This window comes from Protopterus annectens, chromosome 15.part0 (genome assembly GCF_019279795.1).
Source record: "Protopterus annectens isolate FY-2018-M chromosome 15.part0, PAN1.0, whole genome shotgun sequence".
NCBI lineage: Eukaryota > Metazoa > Chordata > Ceratodontiformes > Protopteridae > Protopterus > Protopterus annectens.
In genome coordinates this window covers 604942218-604969934 of record NC_056749.1, presented here as the reverse complement: position 1 = coordinate 604969934, position 27717 = coordinate 604942218, and the positions used below count along the sequence as shown (strand labels likewise).

Below are 27717 nucleotides of genomic sequence, written 5' to 3'. Positions count from 1 at the left end.
TGGGGGCTATATACTTTTGGTGGACCCCTTTCAAGCAGCATTTTTAAATTCCTACCTCTCCTAAATACAAATTGAGGTAACTCACTTACATTATTTTTAATTAGGTTGTCATCCACAAGGAAGTACCAGTTTTTGTTAATAATTGATTTTACCAAATATGCATCTACAGAAAATGTAGATGCATATAATGTATATAATATAATATAAAAACATGGACCAACCACATATAAAATGTAAATAGATCATAGTTTTTCTAAGATTTGATTGGTTGATCAGAAAACTGCATAAAATCTTGACAATGACATGCTGAAAATGCTATTCCTTCTTCATGGGTGAATATGAACATTGAGTAGCCAATAAAAAGCATGCAAAACACTTCCCAAATCATTAGTTCTACTATAAAGGCACAGACCAATCTGAATTCAAATGTTAAACTATCTTCATTGGTTGTATAAAATGTTGAGTAACCAATAAATAGTCTATGTACACAAACAAGCTATTTGTGTTAGCATATGAACAGGAATCAACCTAGAATCAGATTTATCTATATGACAATCTTGCATTGCATGTTTCCTAAGTGCAACTTAACCATTCAAGAAATAAAAATCACAAATCAGAAAAAGCATGTTGCTACATATATGCATAATGCCCATTAGTAAACCAGTATGTACATGCATATGTACACACATATAATGCCAAACATATGTTAATCTGCCCCATAATAAAAAAAAACACCAAAATCATAAAATATAAGCAGCTGAGCATGCAAGGCTAATGAGCAATGACACAGATACAAAAACAAAACAAAGCGGCTGAACATGGGCAACCGGGCAAAAATAGACACATCCAGAATAACCAAAACAATTGTATTTACAGTGGTGAGTAGCACTTAGTAAATATCAGAAGATACTAGTGCTCACACTGAATGTAGGAACTCACTTCATCCAACCATTTACCAGCATACATGTATCAGTAGATGTCTATGTATATGTGTCATGTCTAAATAAATAAGTTATTAATATTTAAGTCTATGTTTCTTCAGAGCCAGTTTGAGGGGAGGCAAGAATTTAAACCTGGAAAGACATCAGCTCCTAGTTCTCCTATCCAATTCATTTCATCTAACTCAGTCTTAGCTACAATGTCTCCACTAGAAGGGTTAGGATATAAAATCTGAAGAATCAGAAAAAGAAAGTTATGAGATATATTTCATTAAAGGACTCTTGGTATCCTTCAGGCAGATTTCACTAATGCATTTGGTATCCTTTCCTTTAGCTGTCTAATAGTCTTGGCAACATAAAAAGATTGACACTGTTGGCAATGTGTAAGATATACTACATTCTTTGTAGTACAATCAGCGTACCATTTGGGAAAATATTTTCTATCAGAAGAAGGATGTATAAAGCCCTATAAGCTGTAGATATCTCTGCAAGATGAACAGTGTCTACAGGGAAAGTTCCAATCCTATTGGAAGAAATTCGTGGACTTGGGACAGACCCTTTCCATAATACTTGTTTTAAATTTTTATTGTTCCAAAAAGTAAAGGTTGGAATATCACCAATGATCACTCTTATCTTTTCATCACTGACCAAGATTATCCAGTTGTTCCTAATAATGTTGCATACATATCGAGTCTCACTAGAGTATTTCAAAATGACCCTTGCATATACGGCCTTGGGTGGATGGTCATAAGTATTGCTTGATGACATATTTTTATTGTTCACATAAAAGAAGGGGTTTCCATATGTTAGTCTCTGTTTCATTATTTCATTTATCTGATGTATGACTTCTTTGTGTTTATATCCTATAGATATGAATTGTAGGCCCAAAGAGGAAATCACCTCTTCAAAGTCCTGATCTTTTGTGTGCAATCTGTGGTTTCTTAACATTTGGCCTTTAATGATGTTATTGGATATATACATATATATATATATATATATATATATATATATATATATATATATATATATATATATATATATATATATATATCTTGGATGCAAGTTGTTATGCACTAATAAATTGTTCCTTTTACAAGCTTTATTGAAAACAGCTGTCCCCTTGTCAAATTTTAGTAGGACATCCAAGAATTCTACACTACTATCTGAGTGATGCATGATAAATCATAGAAAACTCATAGTGGTTTCAAGATAAATAAGAAAGTTCTTTAACATGTCAATCATACCTACGCAAATGATGAAAATATCATCCACAAAACACTTGTAGTATTTTATGTGCGGACTATAGACCTGTTTTTTATCACATGTACTTGCTCCCAGTATCCCAGGACTATATTTGCATAGCTACTGACATGGGGGTGCCCATAGCAACCCCCAATTTCTGCCAATATGACATTGCTTTCCAAGATAATTCTTAGGAGTGTACAAATTAAACCAGTTTTCTCTTTGGTGTACCCTTCTTTATTATTAAGAAAGCATTCAACTGCCTGTATACCATAGTCATTCAGTACTGCTCTAAATAAACTATTGATGTCCATAGTTGCCATGCAATCCAACTTTGGATCTATGGATCTCAAATCACACACTGATAGAGATTGCAGGAATTCTTGGGTGTCACTGAGAACTGTAGGTGCTGACACAAGTGCATCCTTCAACTCCTGTTCCACATATATGTAGAGGGGCTCTGTTGCCCAACCCTCTCCTGCAACAACTGGATACAGGGGAGGGTTTACTTGATCCTTATGAATTTTGGGCAGTCCATTAATGGTCTGAATGGTAGGATGCTGGATCTTGAAAAATTCATATAATACCTGATTTATTTTATTATGATTAAGAAACTCAAAACATTTATATCTGTGATCATCTGATTCACACTGTGTTGATCAATAACTACACGGATTTTATAATCATGGAGCATATCCAGCATCTTCTTATTATAAAAGGACCTATCCAATACAACTATAGCTCCTCCTTTATCAGCAGGACATATCAATTCATTGTTAACTTGTAAGTCCCTTAGTGCTTTTTTCTCACCCTGGTTGAGGTGAGCAACTTTGGAAACTACTACTCTCAGATGTATAAAGGCTTAAAGAAACCCAGCTCATACATACCTCAAAATAATTCCATTGTTGATACTTTTTTAAAACAAGTGTGTGAAGATGAAATTACTAAGGCATTGAATACTAAGAGGCACCATTTTTATCACCTTAACCAGGATGAGAAAAAAGCACTAAAGGACTTATAAGTTAATGAATTGACTAAGAACATGAACTATTCAAGTTTTAAGACTTGAAAAAGGGCTTATACCTGAAAGTGCTTGTCTTTTTATATGTGTAAAAGTAACTTATTTTGCTTTATTGAAATATTTGTTGTATGCCTATCGCTGTGGTGGTTTTATTACTTTGTTTCTATGTGTGTGTGTGTGTGTGTGTGTGTGTGTGTGTGTGTGTGTGTGTGTGTGTGTGTGTGTATATATATATATATATATATATATATGTCTATATTATATCCTCAAAAGCTGTAAACAGCGAATGCTATCTACAACAAAAATGCCATGCATTGAATTTGCTATTGTAGGAGGCTGTGCCCCCCAACACCCTCCGCTAATTATATATACTAACTCTGAGATCACACTACAGTGAGGAAAAAGCAAATTTTTTGATCTTCACTGTAGTGCAATCTTGCTATTTACAGTTTGCTGCACAGCATTTTCACTGTAGATAGCATCCGCTGTTTAAAACTTTCGAGGATATAATATAGACCCATATATATATGTGTATATATATATATATATATATATATATGTGTGTGTGTGTGTGTGTGTGTGTGTAAAGAAAATTCAATAGTAATTGTTATGATAGTAAGCCAAACATAGATTAATACTTACCCAAAAGAGAATTTAGTTTTATCTAAAAGTTAAGTTCAGATGTCAGATAATAACTTGGCAATATTTATAAACTTAGAAACAGAGGAGTTGATGCAGTTTTACAATATTTTGTAATTACCTTCCTAGCAATAGAAATTGTGATCTTGGTATGCACCCAGGAACTGAAGCATTAAAAAATTAAGAATTAGACAATATAAATTTGTCATACCATAGTGATTAAAAAACTAATTGGATCTGTCCTCTGAGCAGAGTAACTTCCTGACAGTCAAATACCTTATGTAACCAAACCTCTTTTGTTAATTATTTAGATTTCCAGCATCTATATTTTCTTTTTTAAATAAGACTTCAATTTTATGCATGGGGAAAAAAGCTCTGTGTAAGAATTTCCAGGCATATATTTACACAAATAGGGAAAATAGTTCTGGAAGATGAAGTTGATATTATACTTTTATCCAGCATTGTTGTTGTTGTTCTTCTTCTTTCAGATTTTCCCGGTTAGGGGTCACCACAGCGGAACTCCGGTCTGCTAATGATTGGCAGTAGATTTTTACAGTGCCGAGGTGCCAGCTCGACGCCCAACCTTCAATGAAGGCATGGTCTAAGCATGTCTTTCGAATGCCACTCGACCGTGGGGAGGACATGCAGACTCCACACAGAAGGTGCTCCAGCTGAGAATCGAATGGGAGAATCTCTTGCTGTGAAGCGACAATGCTAATCCAGGATTGTTAAAGATTAATTATTTACTTGTAAAACATAATCCAACTAATTTCCATTAATCTAACATTTATATTTTGCTATTACTTTATATATGACAGGGAGGTTAGGTTTCCTATCACAAATATCAATTTCAAGATTGCTGAAAAATGATTAATTATGTAGGGAAAAATCATTTTTGATATAATATAATATCAAATCTATTTTTAATACTATTAACTGCCTACAAACCTATATTGTTAGCCTATTATCCATTTCTAAGTCACATTTATATATTACATATCAATGTTATGTAATTTATCAACTGAGTCTAGTAAATCTCGTTCAGGTATTGTTGACAAACTCACTGAACTAGGCATAAATCTCTACATAGCTCATTAGATTGCCATTGGGCTCACAGATAGGCTCCAAGAGTCAGGACTGGTGAGACCTCTTTCACCAAGAGACCGATCACCAGTGTAGTACCTCAGGGCTCACTGCTGGGTCTACTCCTCTTTAGCATCTACTTCTTGAAGATCAATGATAATGACAAGGGCCTCGATCTCACCAAGTTTGCAGATGATTCCAAATTAGGAACTGTCGTACACTCCCCACACATCACCAACATCCTGCAAGAGGGTCTAACACAGAGAAATGGTGACAAAGCCACAATTTAAAACCCAATGCCAAGAATTGCACTGCAATCCCTTTTGGGAAAATGTCAACTCAGGTTAATTACTCTATCAATAAACACCCCTAAGAGTTGACCCAACAGTTATGGATCTGGGATCATATGTAAACAATAATCTGGCCTTTGACCAACACATAGCCAAAGTATAAGAAAATCATTATATTCCACTCAACTCATAAGTAAGGGTATAGCATCCAGGTCTAAGGAAGCTATTGTGCCACCATTGAGTACAGTGCCTCCTTCAGCAGGTACCTGACCAGACATATGCAAGAACTGGAATGGTCACAGACGTTCCTCACCAAAAGAATATAGGGTATTGACAAATCTTCCTATACAGATCCCCTTAAAGTCTTATCTTTATACTAAGTCTCCTACAGGTTATTGAAAGGCTGTCTATGTCTGCCATATAAGCCATTCTCAGATCCAGCCCTGCTGGACCTTTTGTACATTTGCAAAACGAATAGCACTAGAAAGATTAGATCCAAGGATTTAACCTTTGCTTGCAACATAAACAGAACATGCTGGCAAGGCAGACATTTATCTCAAATGATCCCCATGCTCTGGAATAGGTTTCCCTATACATGTGAAGCAAGAGTCCCTCCCTAACACTATTCAAATGTAACACTGACTATTACATAGGAAATCAACAATTCACCCCATTTATCTGATAGACAAAGGCCAACAGTAAATATTCCCTAACTAACATACTCCAACTAAACCTTTAGTGACCTCCTAACATACCCCACCAAATAAATGCTTATTTTACAAAGGGGCAGAATTGGATTGGATTGCACAGCTAGGTTTATAAATGCCCTGGTGGTCATTAGTCTAGTATGTACCTAGGAACCTATAAACTAAGTCTCTATTTTAAAGCTATTCATTTTATTAAAACTAAAACTTTCTATACATTCCAAGCAAAGGTTATGGGAAATATACAGAATAACCAAACTTTTATCTCTGGATAGTTTCACACAATTTTTATATAATTTTAATGTGTTATTTATATAAAACATCAGTCATCAGTATCTTTGATAAAACATTTTTTTTAATAACCAGCTAACCAGTGCATGTTACTTGAAATCTGATTATGTTGTATTGTAACAATGTCTCACTTCTCAGCCAAATTGCTACATGTAATAACTTTGAATTAGAAGAACAGTTGGAATCCAGCCAAAATGCTAAAGTCCTAATAACTGAGGCTGTAGCATATAATTCAAGATCAGGGAAACCAGCACCACCACTCTTCCAGTCTCTAATATAAAGACTCCATGTTACTCCAGGCTTATTAGGATATCATAGAAATCTCAGACAAATGATATTGAATTGCTTAATATGTTTTTTGGATGGAAGTAAAGATATACATTGTAAAATATATAATTTTTGGTAAAATAATCATCTTAATCAAGATTAGTCTGTCATCCATATTGAAAATTAACTTATCTCACCTATCTATTATAATTTATGTTTATAATTCCATTTAAATTATTTACAATAGTATTCCCAAGATATTTAATCAGTTTGTTCTCCCAGCACATTGCTTTAATCTTGATTAAACTTTAATCTTGATATCAATTTGAAAGTTTTAAAGTATTGTGACAGTGGTTAGAGAATATTCAATATTGCTGATGTTTAAAAAGGTTATCATCTACAGATAACTGAATCTTAGATAAATACTTATCACTAATATAAAAAAAACTGGAGACCAAACAAATCTTGAAAACCCTGAAGCATGAGATATGATTGCCTTGTCATGCAAATAACTTTAATGTAAACTGCACTGATAACTGTCACTGAAAAATATTAGAAGACTGCTATCACTCACAAACAATCAAGACTTGCCCAGCCCAAACTTTATAAGAAGAGCAAATTACTGTCTTGGGACTAAACATATAAATGTTTCACTCAGAATGAGCTACAGTTTAAGTTAACTGATTTCTTTCCAATGCAAAATTACATTTTCTATTTTGAAAGATTAATTTAGAAAATAATTTGTGTTGATTAGCCTCTTATTCATGAATCCTTAATTCCATGGTTTTATCTTAACCATTGTGAAAAGCTATATCAATAAGTTATTTTACATTTGGGCCTATATCCAAAGAGTTATCTATATTTCTGACAACTCTGAAAAACGTAGGAAAATATGTAGCTGTTAAAAGAGATGGTATCATTATCATTCATTTTCCATCTTACCACTAATTGCCCTCAAAACTAACCCTGCCTCATATACAGAGCTAACCTGCTTATATCCTGTATTAAGGCAATAATCACCACTTTAATCTGCCCACTTTAGCCTTATGCTCACTAACATCTTATTTTTCTATACTCCTTCTTATCCTGTCATGACTCTGTTATCCTTCTTCACCTTCTACGTTGTGTGTATGCTATATTAATCCTATTGTAACCACTGTTATGAGTGTCGCATTTACAATGCGGGATGTAAACTTTGATCCCACAGATAGTTTTCTTAGCAATGTTTTAATATGTTTTACATGCTATTATGACCTGTGTGTCTCTTCTTGACTGACATTTTGTTAACTAGATCGGTCTACTATAACTTTGTACACACTCCTACTTTTGGTTTGTGCTGTGTACTGCCTACTATTTTCACATTGTATTACAAATTGTTTTCCTCTGTAATAATTTGTGTAATATGGAGTTTTTCACCCTGGTCCACTGCTGAAAATGGACCTAAGCCCAGTCAGACTATCCTAGTAACCAAATGTAAAATAAAATAAAATAGATAAATAAATAACTTCAGCACAAGTTAAGTTTTTCTTTTATTCCTTAATAAAATAAAATAGATAAATAAATAACTTCAGCATAAGTTAAGTCTTTCTTTTATTCCTTAAGAGACTGTACATATTCAACAGGGAAAACTCACAGCTAATTTCAGAGAGGTTGAAGTTCAAAAACTTCACTGCACATTATGCTGAAATGAAAGCAATGTCAGCATATATCTCCACTGTCCAGATTTTTACTTCATATTTTTGGTGTTTTCCTCATAGACTTTGTGATTTTATGGATTTTTATGGTAAAACAGTGAGGATTTAATTCACTAAATAATAACAGGAATTTGAGTTTCTGGCTTCATATCCTTCAGAAAATGTGGGGTAACACAAGACCCTTTATTCTAACAACTTTCTAAGTTTTTAAGAGCAATTCTTAAAACTCGCCCCTATTTTTGGGTATTTGTCTACATTATTTTTGGCTTTGTCCAGATTTTTTGTGCTAAGAAGTTGAGAGCTATGAATGTCAGCCTTTTCTGACAGACATATGCAGACTTCAGTGCATTTCTCAAATTTTTTGTTCAAGAACTCTGGACAAAGTCAAAATAATGGGAGGGGGCAAAAGTCCAAAATCTGGGACAATTTTTAAGTATTACTCTAATTTACTTGTACACTTGACTTGATGGAGCAACAGGTTTTGCATCGGTGTGCATTCTTCTTAACAATAACAGTCATGACACGCTGATGTCTAGCATTATTTATTGATTTAATTCACACTGATTTACCAGTATATATAACTTGTACTAATTTCAACATTAAGTGTCAAATGTTCTTAATTCCACCCCAAAATGTTGCCTTTTCTCATATAAAAGTTACCATTTTCATGAAATATATGATGAATGCAGTCATTAAATAATGCTAGATACTAGAATTCCATACATTTTATTCTTCAGGAAATGCATGACAACATGGATCCATTTTTTAACTTTGTTAAGTGAATATAACCGATGTTTAAAAAGTGCTTTTGAGTTTGAGCCTGTGTCACTCATTTTTTTGCCCTATTTCACTGATCATAGGATCTATATCAACTTGTCAAATGATGAAAAGACTGAATGCTCTTTCATCAATCCGACAAGGTCGAAACCCCCAAAGAGTGAAGAAAAGGACTATTGATTTTTTTCCCAGGGAAATTAATTGGTGGGTCATCTTCAGGACTTTGCCATTTCCTCCATTATGGTGTGATCTTGGAGTTAGTATATTTAAGTAGGGTTTTTTTTTTTGTGGAGCAACAATTTTTTTTCCCTAGGTAAATAAATCGCTGCTCCATGTCTTCGTTTTTTAGGGGTTTCGACCTTATCATTTTGATGAAAGAGCATTCACTCTTTTCATCATTTGACAAGGTAATATAGACCCGATCATTAAACTTAAAGGATGAAAGTCTTGATTTTAGCAAATGCTAATGTCATTTTTTTTTTCATCTGAGTTATCTATCACCTATAGTCAAGAGCAAAGGGTTTGACTCCTTCTACCACCATTTGTGTACTGTGTTACTCTGAGGAAGTCACTTACAAGACAACACTCCTGGGTTATCCCTGAGATGGGTCATATGTCCAGTGAGTTTACCTAGTTAACAAATAAATACAATAAAAAAAAAACAATTATCTAAAATCATCTTCAGCTACCTGGACTGCATTTTTGAAGCTTGCATATCCAGACTGAACTCTGTGTTTCATATTACCATCAGATCCTGAGAAAAATGAACTATTAATATGGCAGTCTCAAATGGGTTATCTGCATAGCCAGTGGAGTACATGTATATGATATATATATATATATATATATAAATGATGCCTTGTCAGACGTAATCTAAGGCAACAGATACTTCTAATCCCAAGCTATATTAATAATTAGATATCTGATAGAGAATGTGAAAATGAATGCCAAAATAAACAGTATTAAGATTCAAAAATTAATTGGGAACAGAAGGTGAGCAGTGCAGAGCATTTTAAATCTGAAATATTTAGTAGAATTTGATCAAATCACCTACATAGAATCACATGAGTGCAATAGTGAAAAAAAAATAATGTATACTTTACCAACCATTAAACATGTTCTGCATAACTTATTATTTTTTCTATTATACTACATGTGACATTTCCTCCTCTGGGTCAGTGATCGAAGAGCATCAATCCTTGCCACTGACACTGGTGGGAAACATTCCTAATCAGAAAAATTGACACACAAAGTATTTTGCAATGCAGCTGTTTGCACCAAGTACAATTTCCATTAAGAGCATACAGGGAATGCACACTCTCTTGGGGCTGGACTTTCTAGGCCCCAAATAAGACTCCCCACTGACCACTATATAGAGCTGAGTCCTTAGCTGAGTGTTGTAAGCCAAGTCCTCCACAACCCTCTCAGTGCTCGCAGTGCCAAATCAGTGCTCTCAGTGTCCCTGTTCAAAGTACTGTCACATATACTCTCTTTGAGATTTGATTTTCGCACATACACACCCCACTTGGGAAAGGCTGGCACAGCTTACACAGCTTACCCACTCTGTTACATCCACACAGACTATAAGGTAGATCTGCTGCCACCTGAACACCCAAAGCCAGCTACTTTAAGGCTCTTATCAGGGTACCCAATTACACTTAGTAAAATTAATACTTACACAAATGGTAGCATTCAACCAAGCAGCAAGACTTTCAGGAGCATGGATCCACAGTGCCACTAAATAAATGCAAGTACTCTGAAAGGTTAACTATTTTCTAAAAGACCACCCACAATTAAAAGTTTAGATATATTTAGTAATAAATAATAAAAAAATGAAAATACTGAATATTGATTTACAATAAACAGCGGAGTTTCAATCACAAGAAATATAAATAAACAACACAGATGGAAAGACTCAGATAGATACAGAAAAAAGCAACATTTAGCTAATCTCACTATATTTTTCTAACTGACTGAAGAATTACTTTTCCCTAGTAACTTATTAAAGCAAGGCAAGATGAATGTGGATGAGTGTCTTGTCAGGTCCAAAGACAAAGTGCACACCTCACATCTCTCCCTAGTATTCAAATACAATTTCAGTGCTGGCTACAGAAGGACATCACATCAGGTCACCTGACTCTGTGGGTCCCACACTACCCTCTCAATAGAAACCGAGCCAGGATCTGGCACTGATGTGTCACAATATACACATAGAACTTTAGCTAAGGTTTATTACAGCATCTGGAAACTGTAAAACAATTCCAACACTTCCACCCTTCCTGCAGAAAATAACAAGACACTATCTGGCACCTCAGGGTAGCAATTAGTTCACCACTAAGGACAAAAGAGCAGTATTCCAGCCCGGGCTTTTCACAGGCATTGTGTCTCTGACTGCATTCAGACCTGTGAGATAAAATCTTTACAGCCTAAAGCAAGTAAATTCATTTCAGGCTATTTTTTCTTAAGGATGGCTGGGCTGAGCTTAACCCCTTCCCTTCCAGTATTCTCTGTTAAAATACATACATTTCATCAGTTACATCAATACAGTCTGACATACATGTATATTTCTTTTGCAGAACCCACTGTTGATATATTTTTAACACAAACAACTTTACAAATACATTTTTAACATAAGTATCTGTACAAATTAGTTTGATATTTAAATGACATATAATTCTTTACAAAACCCCAGATAGCTGTGCTGGCATATGTTACACATGCACTGCCCCTACTCTCCCTAGCATAGTTGGCACTACCTCACATCATCATACTACATCTTCATTTTTTTTTAATTTGTTGGCTCCTCCTGGAGCACCTAAATTGCTCATTCATTCCTCCCAGGGGTGAGAGCTGCCAGCCCTTTCATTCATTTGGGAAGTTGTCTGCAGGGAGGGTGAGGATTTTTGTTTTGTATATGCTCCTAAGTCCCACTCACTGATGACTGTGGAACATGCCATTGCTGCTACCAGAAGGCACAAGGAATCTATCATGTCAAGTCTTTTTGGCCAAGTTGTGTACTCTTTGTAGTATGTGCATCCTAGGATCCATTTTGTTGGTAACATGCACTCCTGCAGGTATCACTACTGCAAAAGTTTCAACTTTGTATTTAAATATGGTAGTCAGGAATGGGAATATCATGGATGCTAAGTGCGTAGACACCTGATGTCTGTCAGTGCCTGTTTGGAAGTATGACTCTGTGAATCTCTATGTGATTGCGTACAATTGTCACAGTATATGTACAAGGTGTATGCCTGTACATTATCACACAGGGTAACTAGGTACAGCAGAATAACAATCTGTCCACTTAGCCTGTCTGATAGCACCCAAGGTAGGTTCAGTATGGTAGGAGTATGTGTGTATGCCACTTTTTGCAGGTGTGTGTGTGTGTGTGTGTGTGTGTGTGTGTGTGTATGTGTGTGTGTGTGTGTGTGTGTATGTGTGTGTGTGTGTGTGTGTGTGTGTGTGTGTGTGTGTGTGTGTGTGTGTGTGTGTGTGTGTGTCTGTGTGTGTGTATGAGGAAATGTCTACCTGCCTATGGGATGGGGAAGTCTGTGCTGTCTGTTGTCAGCGGGGGACTCAGTTGAGGCAGGAAAAAAATCCCTGTTAATCTTATGTTGCTGTTGTGCAAATGTGCATGACTACGAACCTCAAATTGGTACAGAAGAGCAACTCAGCACATTGGTACAAGATGAGTTGCATTACTGGTTCTTTGTCAATGGATCCCAGCCTCAGTGCCCATTAAAACATTAGAATCCCTGCAGGTACTACTAGAGTTGCATCGGACTACATTAGACTCTCATGCATCTGAACAAGGATGGATGTTTGCACTGACTTCAGTGGCTGCATAGAGAGAATCCATTACAAACTGTAAACCTGGCCTGGAAGTCTAAAAATTTGTCTAAATTTTTTTTATCCCGTCTTATAAATTATGTCAGTGACTCCTACTGATTTGCTCCTAAAAGAATTAACATAACAATCTATAAATTATGGATGGTCTTTTAATAAATGATATTTATAATAACATTCCTGCAAAGAAATTCACTATTAGGCATAAGATGAAAAAAATGGACTAATGTTTTCTTTTTACTGGTGGCTTAGACCATCTAATTTCTAAGTTCTGATTTTAAAAAACCTTTAAGTGCTATAATTCAATCTAAATCCAAAGCAGCCAAGTCCCCAATCCTATTTAACAAATTTAACTCTTGACTTAATGTACTTTCCAAATTTAATGAACTGTGGTGCTAGCTTGATAACATGAGACCCCCCCCCAAAAAAAAAATACAAACACATTTTAATAAACATATATCCAACCCTCTTCAGTTGTTTCATATGGCAAAAATGCAACAAGTGCAATGACTCTGATCATGGTAGATGTGAGCCACACATAGCTTCCCCAAGTATAATACACCCTGGATCCTGGGACTCTTAAGAAAACTGTAGGCCTTACCTTCTCTTCAACTTATGTGACTGTATAGAAGGTAAGCTGTAACGCCTTATATTTGAAGGCCAGCTGAGCAGGGAAAAAAATAAGGTGTATGCCTTGCTGTAATTTGCCTAATCCTTGATATGCTGGAGTTAGCAGTAACAGTATAGTTTGAAATTCTTTGTTTATTTCAGAATTAAACATATTTAGACTCTCAATATCCATGGTTATGGCTGATAAAGAAGTAATATTTTTTAAACCTAATTTACTCTTAACAGAAATGCCCATTGCAGAGTTACTGTAACCCTCCTGGTTTTTAGCCAGTTTTATGAAAAGAGGAATAAAATCATGGCTACAACCCAGGCAGCCCAGGTTCAGGTAGTAGCTGCGTTACATGATGGAGCCAATCATGGAGGGGGGGGGGCTTCCTGGCTGCCTTGCTGTTTGCCTGAAGCAGTACTGGCATTACATGGAGCACATATGTTGTGGCTGTCCAACACAGTGATGGCAAAACTTGCCACTGCATGCCAAACAGCATGCATAGGTGGGACTGAGAGGGATAGGTGGACCCTGTGTGATGCAGATGCTTGTGTCACCATCAAAGTGGAGCTAGAACCATGACGATATGCCCTCTGTTGCCAGGATACTTGTGAAAGCACAAGTAAACCCCCATGCCTGCATGTATGTCAACCTCATGAAATAGCTGGTAATGTCCGTCATACGGAAGACAGAATGGGCTGAGCCTGATAGTGGAGGGCTTCATGAATGGAAAGCATGTTGGACAAAAAAGTAAAGAAAAAAAACCCTGGTTTGTATTGCAGTGATTACAGAATTAATATGTACATTGAGCTGATGTCAGTGTAAAAGTTAGTCTCACCCCTCATATGCTGAGGTACAATTTAAAGCAGTTTATACTTAGCAAATCAGGGGCTGGATTCTGTCTGGCAGTTAGCACAGAGGATTAAGTGTATGGCCTCTTATGGCCTCTTATAGGTTCATAGATGTGTACTAGGCTAATGGCCCTGGGGCCTTTACAAGTGTAGCCCATAGAAGTGTCCTGGCATTGTGCCACCCAATGTTAGTTCCCAGTGCCTCTATCAAGTACAGCCACTGTACTGATCCCCGGGGTGAACTTTCTATTTCCCATCCACTCATCAAGATTTCTCTTGAAGAAGGCCAGTGAGGTGCTCTGCTTGACATGTATGGGAAGCCTATTCCAGAGCATGGGCTGTCTCTGGGTTATGAACCTGTTCCTCCAGCATGTTATGTTGATTGGGGTAATGAGGTTGAGGTCTCTGGAGTGTGTGGTGCGGAGGGATTGGGATTTCTTTAGATGTAGTATTTCTAACAGAGCTGGGTCAGACATGGCTTTGTAAGTCAAGCAGAGATTGCCTCTTAGTAGACGATATGAGACAGAAAATAGCTGGAGTTTTTTGAGTCTGTCATGTAGGACATGTGTTTAAGGCCTAGGATCCTCTTCATGAGGTACTTTTGCAGCCCTTCCAGCTGTTGCATGTGTCTAGTGAGGTACATGGCAATGGGGGCATTATACTCGATGACTGGCCTAATGAGGGAAGAGTAGAGAGAGATGATGACCTCTTTCTTCTTGGATGCAAAGCCCTTGGTAATGAGATGTGCCACACAGAAGGACTTTCTGACCACAGTGGCAATGTGGTGGTCAAAAGAGAGGTTGCTGTCAACCTGTGTTCCCAGATCTGTTGTAACGTCTTCAGTGTTCAGTGTGCTCCCATCGATGTGGTAATTAGTAGGAATTGAGTTTTTCCAAAAGGGAATGATGACACATTTTTTGGCATTAAGCTTAAGGCCATGGTTTTGACACCAGTCACTGGTCTCAATGAGGCCTTTCTGTAGAATATCTACATCACTTGGGGAGATAATAATGGCTCCCAGCTTGCAATCAACTGCAAACTTGGTCAGCCAGAGTCCTTCCGTGTTGACCAGGACTTCTGAGAAGTAGATGCCAAACAGGAAGGGACGCAGGACCGATCCCTATGTGACTCCACTCTTGACTCGTTGGCAGTCTGACTTGGAGTAGTCTACTTTCACACTGCGGGTTCTATCTGTGAGCCAATTTGTAACCTACCTAGTGATATAGGCATTGATGCCTAGTTTGGTGAGTGGGGAATGGTATCAAAGGCCTTGGCCAGATCAAGGTAGGCTGTATGAACTGCCTTACCTTCATCCACAGCTCTGGTGACTGACTCAAAGAAGTCAACCAGGTTAAGCTGGCATGATCTACCTTCCACAAAACCAAATTGCGTGGGATCTAGAGTTTGGAGATTCCCCATATCCTTGTTAATTAATTCCATGATGATGCGTTCCATAGTCTTACATATCAGACTTGACAGGCTAATGGAGTGATAATCCCCAGGTCTGTATCACTCCCCCTGTATGGAGAGGGATGACTGTAGCGGTGTGCCATACAGTGAGAACAAAGCTTGAGGTGACGCTGTGATTGAACAGGGCACACAGATGTGGTGCCAGGTCACTTTGTAGCTCATGTAGAACACATCCAGGGATATTGTTGGGTTCCCATGAAACTCTATTCTTGGCATTGGACAATGCAGCTTTAACCTATGCTGCAGTAATGCTGGGTGCCTGGCATTTCACCGGTATTGTGATTGGTCCTTTGGGGGTAAAGTTGGCACTGAATCTGTCGGCCTGTATGTTGGCAATATCTGTTGGCTCAGTATACAAGATACCATTATGCAGTAACACAGAGCAAACCTGGATATTGCTGTGGAGATTCTTGATATAACTATAAAAGGCTTTGTGGTTCTTTTTAGTGTCTGCTGCAATTCTACCTTCATAACTGGCTTTAGAGGTTTTGATGAGGGATTTCAACTTTTTGTTGAGGCTAATAAGGGAGTTTTTCCAGTCATGGGACTTCACCTTTTTCTGCAACAGTTCCTTCCTTCTGTTGTAGAGTTTATTAATGGCAGGGGACCACCAGATTATTTTCCTTTTTTTGGAGGAGAGCATCTAGTTCTGTTGGGTATGGCTAGTTCCATGCATTTATGTATGTGTTTGTACAGGGCACTGGTGTATGATTCAGCAGTCATGCATCTATTGTCCATTGATATGGGTGCTGTGAAGTTAGTTACCTCTGTTTTTAGGAGCCCAAAGTCAGCTTTGGAGAAGTTTTTCATGGTGATTACCTGTGCGGGGGGGGGGGGGGGGGGTGTCGGTGAGATGTGGATTTCCATGCTGATTTGTTTGTGGTCAGATCTAACCAGGAAGGAATTGACTATTGGTGTAGAGCAATAGTTGCCCATATTAGTAATAACCAGGTCAAGGATGTTGCTTCCTCTAGTGGGGGTAAGAATGAGCTGGTACAGGGCATTGGAATTGATGAATTCCAGGAATCGTTGGTCCGGTGTACTGGTTCATGAGTAGTTTTCCCAGTTGATGGAGGCGTAGTTGAAGTCACCTAGTATGAGAGTGTTGGGTTGGACCCTAATAGCTTCCAGGGAACTTAGGGATGTGGAGTGTGAGTCTTGGGACATGGTTGGGGACCTATAGCAGGCTACGACCTGAATTGCCATATTACCCAATGTTGGTTGTACCCGAAGTATCTCAGATGCGTTATGCTTGGCTACTAGTCTGGAGGTGTGCGTATCCTTTATAAATATGGAGATACCACTGCCTTTAGAGCTTTGGTACATGTTCTGGGGCCAAAAGGTGTGGAATGAGTTATAGCCTGGTAGTGCAGGGGTGCTTTCTGCTGTTTTAAAACAGGTCTCCATTGCAGCAAAAATGTCGATGTTGTCCATTTTGAGGAGTGCTTCAAGCAAGTGCAATTTAATGAACTGTTACCTTTCGTTCATGTTTTGATCCCATCTGCCACAGTTTACTTCTTTTCAGAGTCAGCACAGAGGATTAACTCTATATGGTCTTAATGAGCTGCTTCCTGTAGTCCGGGGTTTGAACCCTTCAACCTCAGTTTGACTAGTATGTGACTCTCAGTAAGTCACTTAACTAGAGAATACTGCTAAGTCACTTCTAAAAGGGGCCACTTGTGGCTAGTGGGTGTACCTTGTTAGCAAATTAATACAATTAAAAAATAAATAAATAAAACTAAATGTGGATTTTCAATTATGACTTATGGGTTTACACTGTCCCTGAACTCTATGGCTTTTTATCACTGACAGAACATGATTTATTTCACTAAATATTGTAGCTAAACACAGAATGTATAAATCAACATTAGTTTTAAATGCTAGGCAGGAACAACCAGGGCCAGTGTTACACATAGGCGATACAGGAGACCACCTAGTGTTCTGTACTTTTAGGGGTGTTCTTTATTTCTTTCTTTCTTTCTTTCTTTTATAGAGCAATACTTCTTTGCTCTAAAAATAAATCAGTAAAGAAAGAAAGTTCCCCAGCTGAAAGAAAATAAATCCACCACAAAGCATGCACTCGGGGGTCGGGGGGACCATTGCTCCAGCTGACTTGACAACATTCAAGTCATCTTACATTATTTGAAATGTTGCAAGGTCATGGTAGCAAAGACCTTGCAAAGAGGTGTGAAGCTGCCTAGTGGTGGTGTTTTGTTAAATATATAGAATGATATAAAATCAGGGACTTTCTGCCCAGTTTTGGACATAGAGGAAAGGAAAAACACTGTGAATAACATTACTGTCTTCAGACTGATAGGAATAGACCAGATATTATTGCTAATATTTCTGACTTTGTAATTCTTGTGGACTGTAGAGGTGAGAGGAATTGTACCATAAGTGTTGCTATTAGTAGTTTTACAGTGTTGATGGCAGTGATCGACCAGATATTTCTGGTTTCTGGCAATACTTCTGGCTTTGTGATTTATGTGGACATGAGATGAGAGAAACAGAGTGTGCATTACATGCTGTCGTCGTTTTTACAGTGATGCTCGCAGTGATCAACCCGACATTTTTGCCAACATTTCTGGCTTTGTAATTTGTGTGGACAGTTAGGGAGGGAGGAATGGTTTGGTAATTGTTATTATTATTAGTTTAACAATATTGCTAGCATGGATCAACCAGATATTTTTGGCAAGATTTCTGGCTATGTGATTTGTGTGGAAACTTGAGACGAGAGGAATGGCATGTGAGATAAGTGCTATTATTATTTCTTCAACAAAGCTAGCAGTGATCAACCAGACATTTTTGGAAATATTTCTCTGGCTTTACGATTTCATGTGTGGATTGTGGAGATGGAGCTTCACCCCAACCAAATGGAGGACAGCCATTATCATCCCACTAGACAAAGGTGGAGTGTCCACTGACCCAGGCAATTATAGGCCCATCAGCCTAACTAGCCTGATCTGCAAGGCCATGGAACACATTATCATAGACCTTATAAGCAAGGACATTGACAACCTCCAAACACTTGACCCCACATAGTCTGGTTTTGTCAAAGGGACATTGTGTCTGTTAAACTTGATCAATTTCTTCAAAACAGTCACCAAAGCCATGGATGAGGGGAAGACGGTGCACACCACCTTCCTTGACCTAGCCAAAATCTTCAACACTATTCCCCACTCGAGCATAATAGTTAAACTCTCTCAGCTAGGCATCATCCTGTATGTTACCAGATGGGTTGCTACCTGGCTCACTGATAGCACCCATTCAGTCAAAATAGGAGAAAGCACCTCTAGTAGTAAACCCATAATGAGTGGTGTACCCAAGGAACACTCTTGGTGCCTCTACTGTTTGGGCTATACTTTTCTGAGGTACAAGCCAAAACCAGTGGTCTGTGCCTGACCAAGTTAGCAGATGACTGCAAGCTTGGTGCTGTCTTAAATTCCCCTAGTGATGTGAACATCCTCCAAGAGGGCCTTACCCAAACTAATGACTGGTGCCAGTAGCATGGCCTCAAACTGAATGTCAAGAAATGCATCATTATCCTTTTGGAGATAATGGCATCCCCACTAATTATCACAATAATAACAACATACTAAGCACGCAATCAGTCGTGAGGGACTTGGGCACTCAGGTTGATAGCAACCTGACTTTTGACCACCACTTTGCCTCAGTTGTACAGAAGGCTTTCTACATGGCCCACCTCATAAGTAAGGGTATTTCATCCCGCAAAAAGGAGGTCATAACATACTTGTACTCCTCTCTTAGCAGACCCATTATCGAGTCTTGCCAAGCACATGCAGCAGCTGGAGAGACCACAGAGGTTCCTGACCAGAAAAGTCCAGGGTCTGAAACACCTATCCTATACAGGTATGCTAAAAGCCCTGTCCCTCTACTCAGTCTTGTACAGACTGCTCAGAGGTGACCTGTGTCTGGCATACAAGGCCATCTCAGACTCAGCCTTGATGGAGTTGCTGCATATCTGTAAGTCAAACTCCACTCATGCAACCTCCACACAAGGCCTCAACCTGGTCTGTGACATTAATCAAACTTGTTGGTGGGATAGATTTGTATCCCAAAGACTTCCCCATCTGTGGAATAGACTCCTTCTCCATGTCAAGCAGAGTACCTCTCTAGCCATCTTTTAGAGGAACCTGGATGACTGGTTGGGAAACAGAAAACATACCCCTGGGATCCCACCTGTGTCCTTGCTGGACAGGAGAAACAGGTGGTGACTTTGTGGGAACATGGGAAAAATTCTTGGCTAGGCTTATAAGGGCCTCCAGGCCAATAGCCTAGTAGCATCCTATGAACCTGTGAACCTATGAAATAATATTACAGAGCCATAAAACATTGTGTCTGTAACTGCTGGGTGGAGATGAGGGTTTATTGGATGAAAGTTTAATGTTTAAACAGTCACCATCTGTCTTTGCAGAACTAGTGTGTATTTGAGAGAAGAGAGATGGACTACTTAACTGGACACCTGATATGCACAGACAGAATTTGTGTAATTTTTGTGGTTGTCTTCTACAAAGGAAAATAAATAACTGCCTGTTGCTCTTTGCTTAATAATTTGGCTTTACAGGACCAATGTGATTACAGGAAGCAATGTGGAATGATTTAATGTGGAGCAATTGTTTGTTTGGAACAAAGGTAAAATACATTACACAGTTAATCTTCTTTTATCATAATCAAATGTCTGGATCATACATAGAAGTAACTATAACTGCTTGGTGGGGGGTGTCTGGATGAACGTTATTGACTGTTCTCACTTGCACAATTTAACAGTTGTCTCTTATTCTTTGTGAGATAAATGCATCAAAGAATACCCAAACCAGTACCTCTGTTAGCTGGTGGCCCTCAAACACCAAGGCTTTAGAAGTAAATTTCAACATGCAATTATAATCTCTGCCCTAAACTCATCCTAGTCAAAAACCAGACCTGGTCATAAGTGCACATAGAAAGTCACTGTACTTGTATGTGTGGGTGGGTGTGGTGGGGGGGGGCAATGTTATTATTTCTTTAACATTCCTCACAAACCTCAGAGGTGGCTACATCTCATATTGGGCTGGGGACAATATGGCTATTATTTCTTTTACTTTCCTCACAAACTTCAGAGGGGTGCACAGAAGGTCACTGTATCTTGTATATGAACACTCCACATTCTATAAGAAACAAGTTGGATGAAGTATTGTAATTACCATTTTTCATCTTCCTCACAATCAAACATCAGGTGGATATACATGTGGCTACCATTTGTGGGATAGTAAATAAGCATCCTGTCTATATATGTCTGACAGCAAATATGTCATATTTATGTTTTTCAGTTTTGTCCCAGTCTGACATCAGAATGGGAAACAGAAGGATGCTGTATTTTAGGGGCAGGGGTGAGTAGGCATGCTGTCTATATAAATTATAGCAGTAACTTGAAATATAGGACTGTGAACATTTGTGCCTAAATTTTAATCCCAATTTAATACCAGAGGGGGATACACAGAGAGTGACTACCTATTCTCAGATGATATATGTACCCTCAGAAGCATTTATCTTCTCAGTTTATTGTGAACTGGTGTTTGGTCAGCTTTGAAAGAAAAAAGAAGATTCAATTTCTTTTTATGTGTATGATTTTTGTTCAGGCTGTCATTGGATCAAAGGTTAGGAAAAAGCACTAAAATGCTCCATGGAGAATTTATAATCCTGTGGCTTTTGTGTGCCTAGCAACCCCCATACTTACACCTTAATTCAGATGTTATAGGATAGTCTTGGTCATTTACGGTGTCTTGAAAGGATGCAGGAAAAAGCAAAGCTGAAGCATAAGTTTTCATTCAGGCCATTGTTGGATGAAAAGGTTGTTTAAAAATACTGTAAAATAAATCACGGAGCATCTAGAAACCTCTTAGCTTCTCGGGTCTAAAGACTTCAAGATTCCTGGTGTAGTCAGTTATTTCCACTGCAGTTTTACAGTGTAGACTTGATCCGTTAAAATGTCTGAAATGATGCAAGAAAAATACAAACTAGAAGAGCAAGATGATTTTTTTATCATGGAAGAAAAACTCTAAAGTGCAGCTCAGAGCATCAAGAAATCTGGATAGTGTGAATAAGTCAGTGTGTGTTGGGCACGGGGGGGGGGGGGATGACATGGAGTCTTTTCTCCTAGGACACCAGTTTAAATATGGCTGGCCCTGGACGCAACAGTTTCTATTTGCCATCAGGGCAGAAAAGACATCTATTGCAGCTAGTTTGCTGATAGTACCAGTAAGCATTATTAACTCATTTTATGTTGTAATGTCAATAAGGATTAAAAAAGGAGAAAACTATTGTATACCTGGCCTGAGTAGCCTTAACAAGGCAGGAGCACTTGTGGTCCAACAGGATCAAAAAGGGAGCAGTGATCTGAGTTGTATAGCAGCAGCCTGTATAGTACCTTAACTGAGAAATTTAAATCCAAGCCCCCCCCCCCCATTAATGATTGTCCACCTGTGTTTGACTCCTGCCCCCAAACTGGTAACAAGATGAGGTTAAAAGGTATTCCCCTCTGGAAGTAGAAACGTGTCCCTGGGGGTGGTAAAAAAACAAATGTCCATGTGGATAAAGATGAATGGATGTGAAAATGGAGCACTCAAAAGGTTTAACAATTAGGGAGATTTGGGAAAAGAAGGATGTTAAAAAATAGCAAATTGCATCCTTACTTGCATGACATTTCTAGGCATATCCTCAAAAATAAGAATAGTTGTGTTCATAATATACAAGGGGTTATTATTTCGCAGATGCCTTCATAAATAAGGTTTTGTAAAAAATGTTAAAAGCCGGGAATTTATTAGATGTAAAATAACACCAATGATTTGTTTTAACCTAGCACTTTGGATGGGCCAGATGTATTCAAAAGGGGTCTATATCACTTTGTTGATTACTCTATTCAGGGAATGACTATTCATCAAATCCACTTACGTGAATACTCATTTTAGTGAACAATCGTTTCAGTGAATTTTTTTTTCCAGGGAAAACACTAGTGGGCCAGCTACCAACCATAACAAACACCACACAATTTAAAACTCAGCAAATGAGAATGTTGTGTGCTGCAGATATCTGAGATACCAAGAAAATGTTTCAATTTCCGTAGCTTAACTCCTGGTCATTTACTTTTTGATTTTGATATAGTGCTTATTCATCATTTTGTGATGATGACATGTTTGTGGCTGCTCACAAATGGACTGCATCTGTATTATTACAATGTCATATTCTAATTCTAACATTCTGGAAACTGGGGAGAAATTATTACACTTTCCTATTCTAATTCTTACATTCTAATGCAAATGTATTACTATATCAGAGCATTATTATTCAATGATTGGTCATTAACATTCAAATACGCTAACGCTGATTGGTCAGCCCAACCAGTGTGCCAGTTGTGAAATCGAGCATTTTCCAATAGAAAAAAGTCTGGTCGCCCAGAGTTTCTTCTATTAATATATGTTATAGCTTTCCAGTTTTCTTGAGTTAAGAGGTCAAGAAATATGAAGTTTAAAACCAAGACAATTTATCAGTACAAGAGGGACATGGCAGAAATACAATTGAAATTGGGCACATTATGAAAACAAACGAAACTTACCTGATTTTCCTTGTATTTCTGCTCTTTCTCTCATATCTCTGAACTGTCTGGATTTCAAACTTTATTTAAAAAAAAAAAAAAAAAAAAGAAATGGAGATCTTTCTCCATTGCATCCTTTCAAAAGCACTGATGTACTGCGCAAGAGCCATATGCATGCACAGTACATCAAGAAAGCAGCAGGATACTGAAAGAAAGTGGAAGAACAGCACAGAGCCTTTAAACAAAGAGATTATTTAAGAAAAGTAAGTAATTTTTCTTAAATAGTGTCATTGTATAATAGCAATAAACTATGCTGGGTGAGGGTAATGCTGAATTTACCCACAGCTGTCTTTGTTTGGTCACTCAGGTTTCACCCTCGAGATCAAACCATACCAACTGTTGGTAAATCCAGCATTACCCATACCCAGCCATGTCTTATTGCTATATTACACTTTCCTATTCTAATTGTAACATTCTGTAAAATTCTGTTAAATATACATTACTCCAATATCCTATTCCAATTTTGATATTTTGGTGCACATTATTATGTTGCCCTATTCTAATTCAAACATTCTGGTACATGTGTTATTGCATTGTCCTATTCTAATTCCAACATTCTGGTGCACATGTAGTATTACATTGTTCAACTCTAATTCTAAAATTCTTCATCACGTGTATTATTACATCACTCTATTCTGATTTGAATGCTCTGGTGCAGATGTATTATTTATTGTCCTATTCTAACATTCTGGTGTAGATGTATTATTGCATTGTTCTATTCTAATTTTAGCATTCTGGTGCAGATGTTTTTTACACTGTCCTGTTCTCATTTTAACATTCTGGTGCAGATGCATTATTACACTGTCCTATTACAATTCCATCATTTTGGTGCATATTTTTTATTACACTGTCCTGCTCTAATTCTAAAATTCTGATGCAGATGCATTATTACACTGTCCTATTCTAATTCTAACATTCTAGTGCAGATGCATTATTACACTGTCCTATTCTAATTCTAATTATACAACAAGTCCCTATTAATATTCAAAAACGTGCATGCTGATTGGTCAGCGTGCACGTTGTAAATCAGAGTTATAGTAATGGAAAAAGGTCCGGTCGCCCAGACTTTTTCCATTACTATAACTCTTTTCTTTACAGCAAAGGAGAATGCAAGATCTCCATTGCTTCACACTGTCTTGCTATGTTAAACAAGTTTAACATAGCGAGACAGCTTTAAAAAAAGCAACAGAGATTCTCCGTTGCTTTTTTTAAAGCTGTCTCTCTATGTTAAACTCCTTTAACATAGCAAGACAGTTTGTAAAAAGCAACGGAGATCTTGCTTTCTCCGTTGCTTTTTTCAAAACTGTCTCGCTATGTTAAAGGAGTTTAACATAGCGAGACAGCTTTAAAAAAAGCAACGGAGAATCTCCGTTGCTTTTTTAAAGCTGTCTCGCTATGTTAAACTTGTTTAACATAGCAAGAAAGTGTGAAGCAATGGAGATCTTGCTTTCTCCGTTGCTTTTTTCAAAACTGTCTCGCTATGTTAAATAGGTTTAACATAGCGAGACAGCTTTAAAAAAAGCAACGGAGATTCTCTGTTGCTTTTTTTAAAGCTGTTTCGCTATGTTAAACCCATTTAACATAGTGAAACAGTTTGCAAAAAGCAATGGAGATCTTGCCTTTTCCGTTGCTTTTGCCCATAGCTCTGATGTACTGCGTAGGCATACGCATGCGCAGTACATCAGAACTGCCGCAGAATACCAGACAGCTGTGGAAGGGCAGCAAGGAGGCATTATACAATGCCATTATTTAAGAAAAGTAATTATTTTTTTTCTTAAATAATGTCATTGTATAATAGCAATAACCCACCTCTGGGTGTGGGTAATGCTGGATTTACCCACGGTTGGCTTTGTTTGGCCACTCGGGCTTTGCCCTCGTGACCAAACCACATCAACCATGGGTAAATCCAGCATTACCCACACCCAGGCATGGGTTATTGCTATATTCTAACATTCTGATGTAGATGTTTTATTACACTGTCCTATTCTAACATTCTATTGCAGATGTATACATAGAACTGTAGTGCCAATCTATCAGATCAGTCATTTTTTTAAATGGCTCGAGTAGTTTAATATTTGTTTATTTAATGTCAACAGAAGCTAACTGTAAAAATGTTAATGGCAGGAAAAATAGATCATTAGGTGCATCATAAGTTAATGAAGGTAGATACTCAAGTTCTGAACCCTAATACTGTGTGGCTACTATACGTTTTTATCTTTCATTGTTTCTTGAGATCTAAGTTATTTAAAAAGACTGCAGAATTCATGATAACAGATGTGTATGTGTAAAGCACCTAACTCATCAGATTCTTAAAAAATTAAGCAGTGTAAGCCAACTAGAATCAATTTCTGTTAGAAAAGTGAGTTCTTCCCATCTAACTATAGAGCTCCAGGCAGATGGGATTTCTGAAATCTTATCACAACAACTAATATGTTTGTGTGTGTGTGGGGGGGATTCAGATTCTTAAAAAATTAAGCAGTGTAAGCCAACTAGAATCAATTTCTGTTAGAAAAGTGAGTTCTTCCCATCTAACTATTAGAGCTCCAGGCAGATGGGATTTCTGAAATCTTATCACACCAACTATGTTTGTGTGTGTGGGGGGGACAGACAGAGACACAGACAGATGGCTTACAGGAATTTCTGAAGCTAATATTCCCCTAACTCTCATTTTGGAAGTCATATCTAATTATTTCCTACAGACAAGTGAGTGGCCAATCCATTTCAGAAACTCCAGCTAAAGAAAAAAGCTATCTGTATCTAATAAAAGGAAGCACTGACACTTCAAATGTTATGATACACTGGAGGAATAAGCTGAAGAACAGACCGACACTCATGACACAGCATTACTGCATTCACCTTAGTCTGGATGTTCTCCCATTTGGATACCTTTTTTTCTTATTATTTCTTTTCAGATGCTTGCCTAAGAGTCATGCTTGATGTTTATATTCAAAACTCAAGGTAATGCCAGTGGAATTTGTTATCAACTACAAAAGTTTTATTCTTTACTTGTTCAGCATTCTTTTTTGCTTACAACAGTATTCTGATCTGGGACATGTGGGTTTCCTTACTTAAGTCATACAGTGATCCTTAATAAATATTTCAGTGAAGCTATAAAATAATAGGTAAGCAACTCAAACAAATGTATTAACATCACAGTAGTATATGCTGCACTCAAAATATCAAACATTCAAAAAACAGATATCGATATGAAGGTTTCATTGCATTATTACTAATATACCATATACCGTTTATATTCTATAGCATGGAAACATACAAAGTAAAGCATATAGATCTGATAAAATCATGTTCAATGTACAAAATTCTGAAATATGAAATTCCCAAATGGGTACTCTAACATTTGAGATGATTATTCATATCTTGAGTTATAGCAAGTCAAATGTAAGCGTAATATGTGAGGGGTTCATGAAGTATGTGAAACACAAAGCACTGTCAGACAAAACACCCACTGCAAAGTTATTTTCAACATTGTTCAGAATTCCTGGAATCAAAACATGACACCATATATGTAATTTGGTCACAAAAGAAAAACAAATCTAACAATCGTTCATTGCCTTTGAGCACATAGTGAAAATTCTGAATGAAGAAAATGTGTGTGAAAACACAAGTCAGAACTTCAGAATAAAAAATTAGTAAGTTTCTTAAGTTGATAGTATCTAGTGTTAGCAATAAGTGTAATCAATTAAAAATTGCAACACAAATTATAATATTGCAGGTTAATAAATCAGCACAGTTTCATAAGATTAAAGGTAACATGACTGATAAATTAGCAGTGTTTGTTAGCATTTTACCTTTTTTTGATACAAACTGGGAAGTAACTCCAACTTCATAAGTAGCGAATACAGGAGAGTGGTCGCTGCTCATGACATCATCAGTGCATCCTGTGGACGAGAAAGTAGTGATAAATAATTCAGAACCCTTTTCACACTGAACACTTTATGTGGCTAATGTGCTAATGTCATCATAGGATTCCTTCATATGCCCACTTTCCCCATAAACAAATGCTACATTAGTAAAATCTTTAGGTTTTGAACCTTAGTACAGGTCTCAAGCATCTTTGACAAGACAGTACAGCTGCCTTCTAGAACAATGATATTTATTCTCTGGGATTCAGCATTGAGATAATGGATATTCTACTGATATTTCCTACATATCATAAGAAGTGAAGTCCTTTTACATTTTCACAAAAGAAAATTGAAATACTTATATTGCATGGTTGTCCTTCCATGGCTCAAAACCTTACTTAGGCATTGCTACTAAGGGTTTATTGATGAAAGGATCTATTACACATGTGTATGTGCTCATTTCATATGACTGAGCAG

The 27717-nt window shown here is 37.4% G+C and overlaps 1 protein-coding gene across 1 annotated transcript in view; it reads right to left on the bottom strand.

Annotated features, from left to right (window-relative positions):
- The window catches only part of LOC122789860 (phosphatidylinositol 3,4,5-trisphosphate 5-phosphatase 2A-like), a 1099782-nt gene that overhangs the window by 149896 nt on the left and 922169 nt on the right, over positions 1 to 27717 (bottom strand). The window contains exon 19 of the mRNA XM_044057294.1: positions 27187 to 27276. Coding sequence (XP_043913229.1) covers positions 27187 to 27276 — 90 coding nt within the window. The remainder of the gene's footprint in view (positions 1 to 27186; positions 27277 to 27717) is intronic.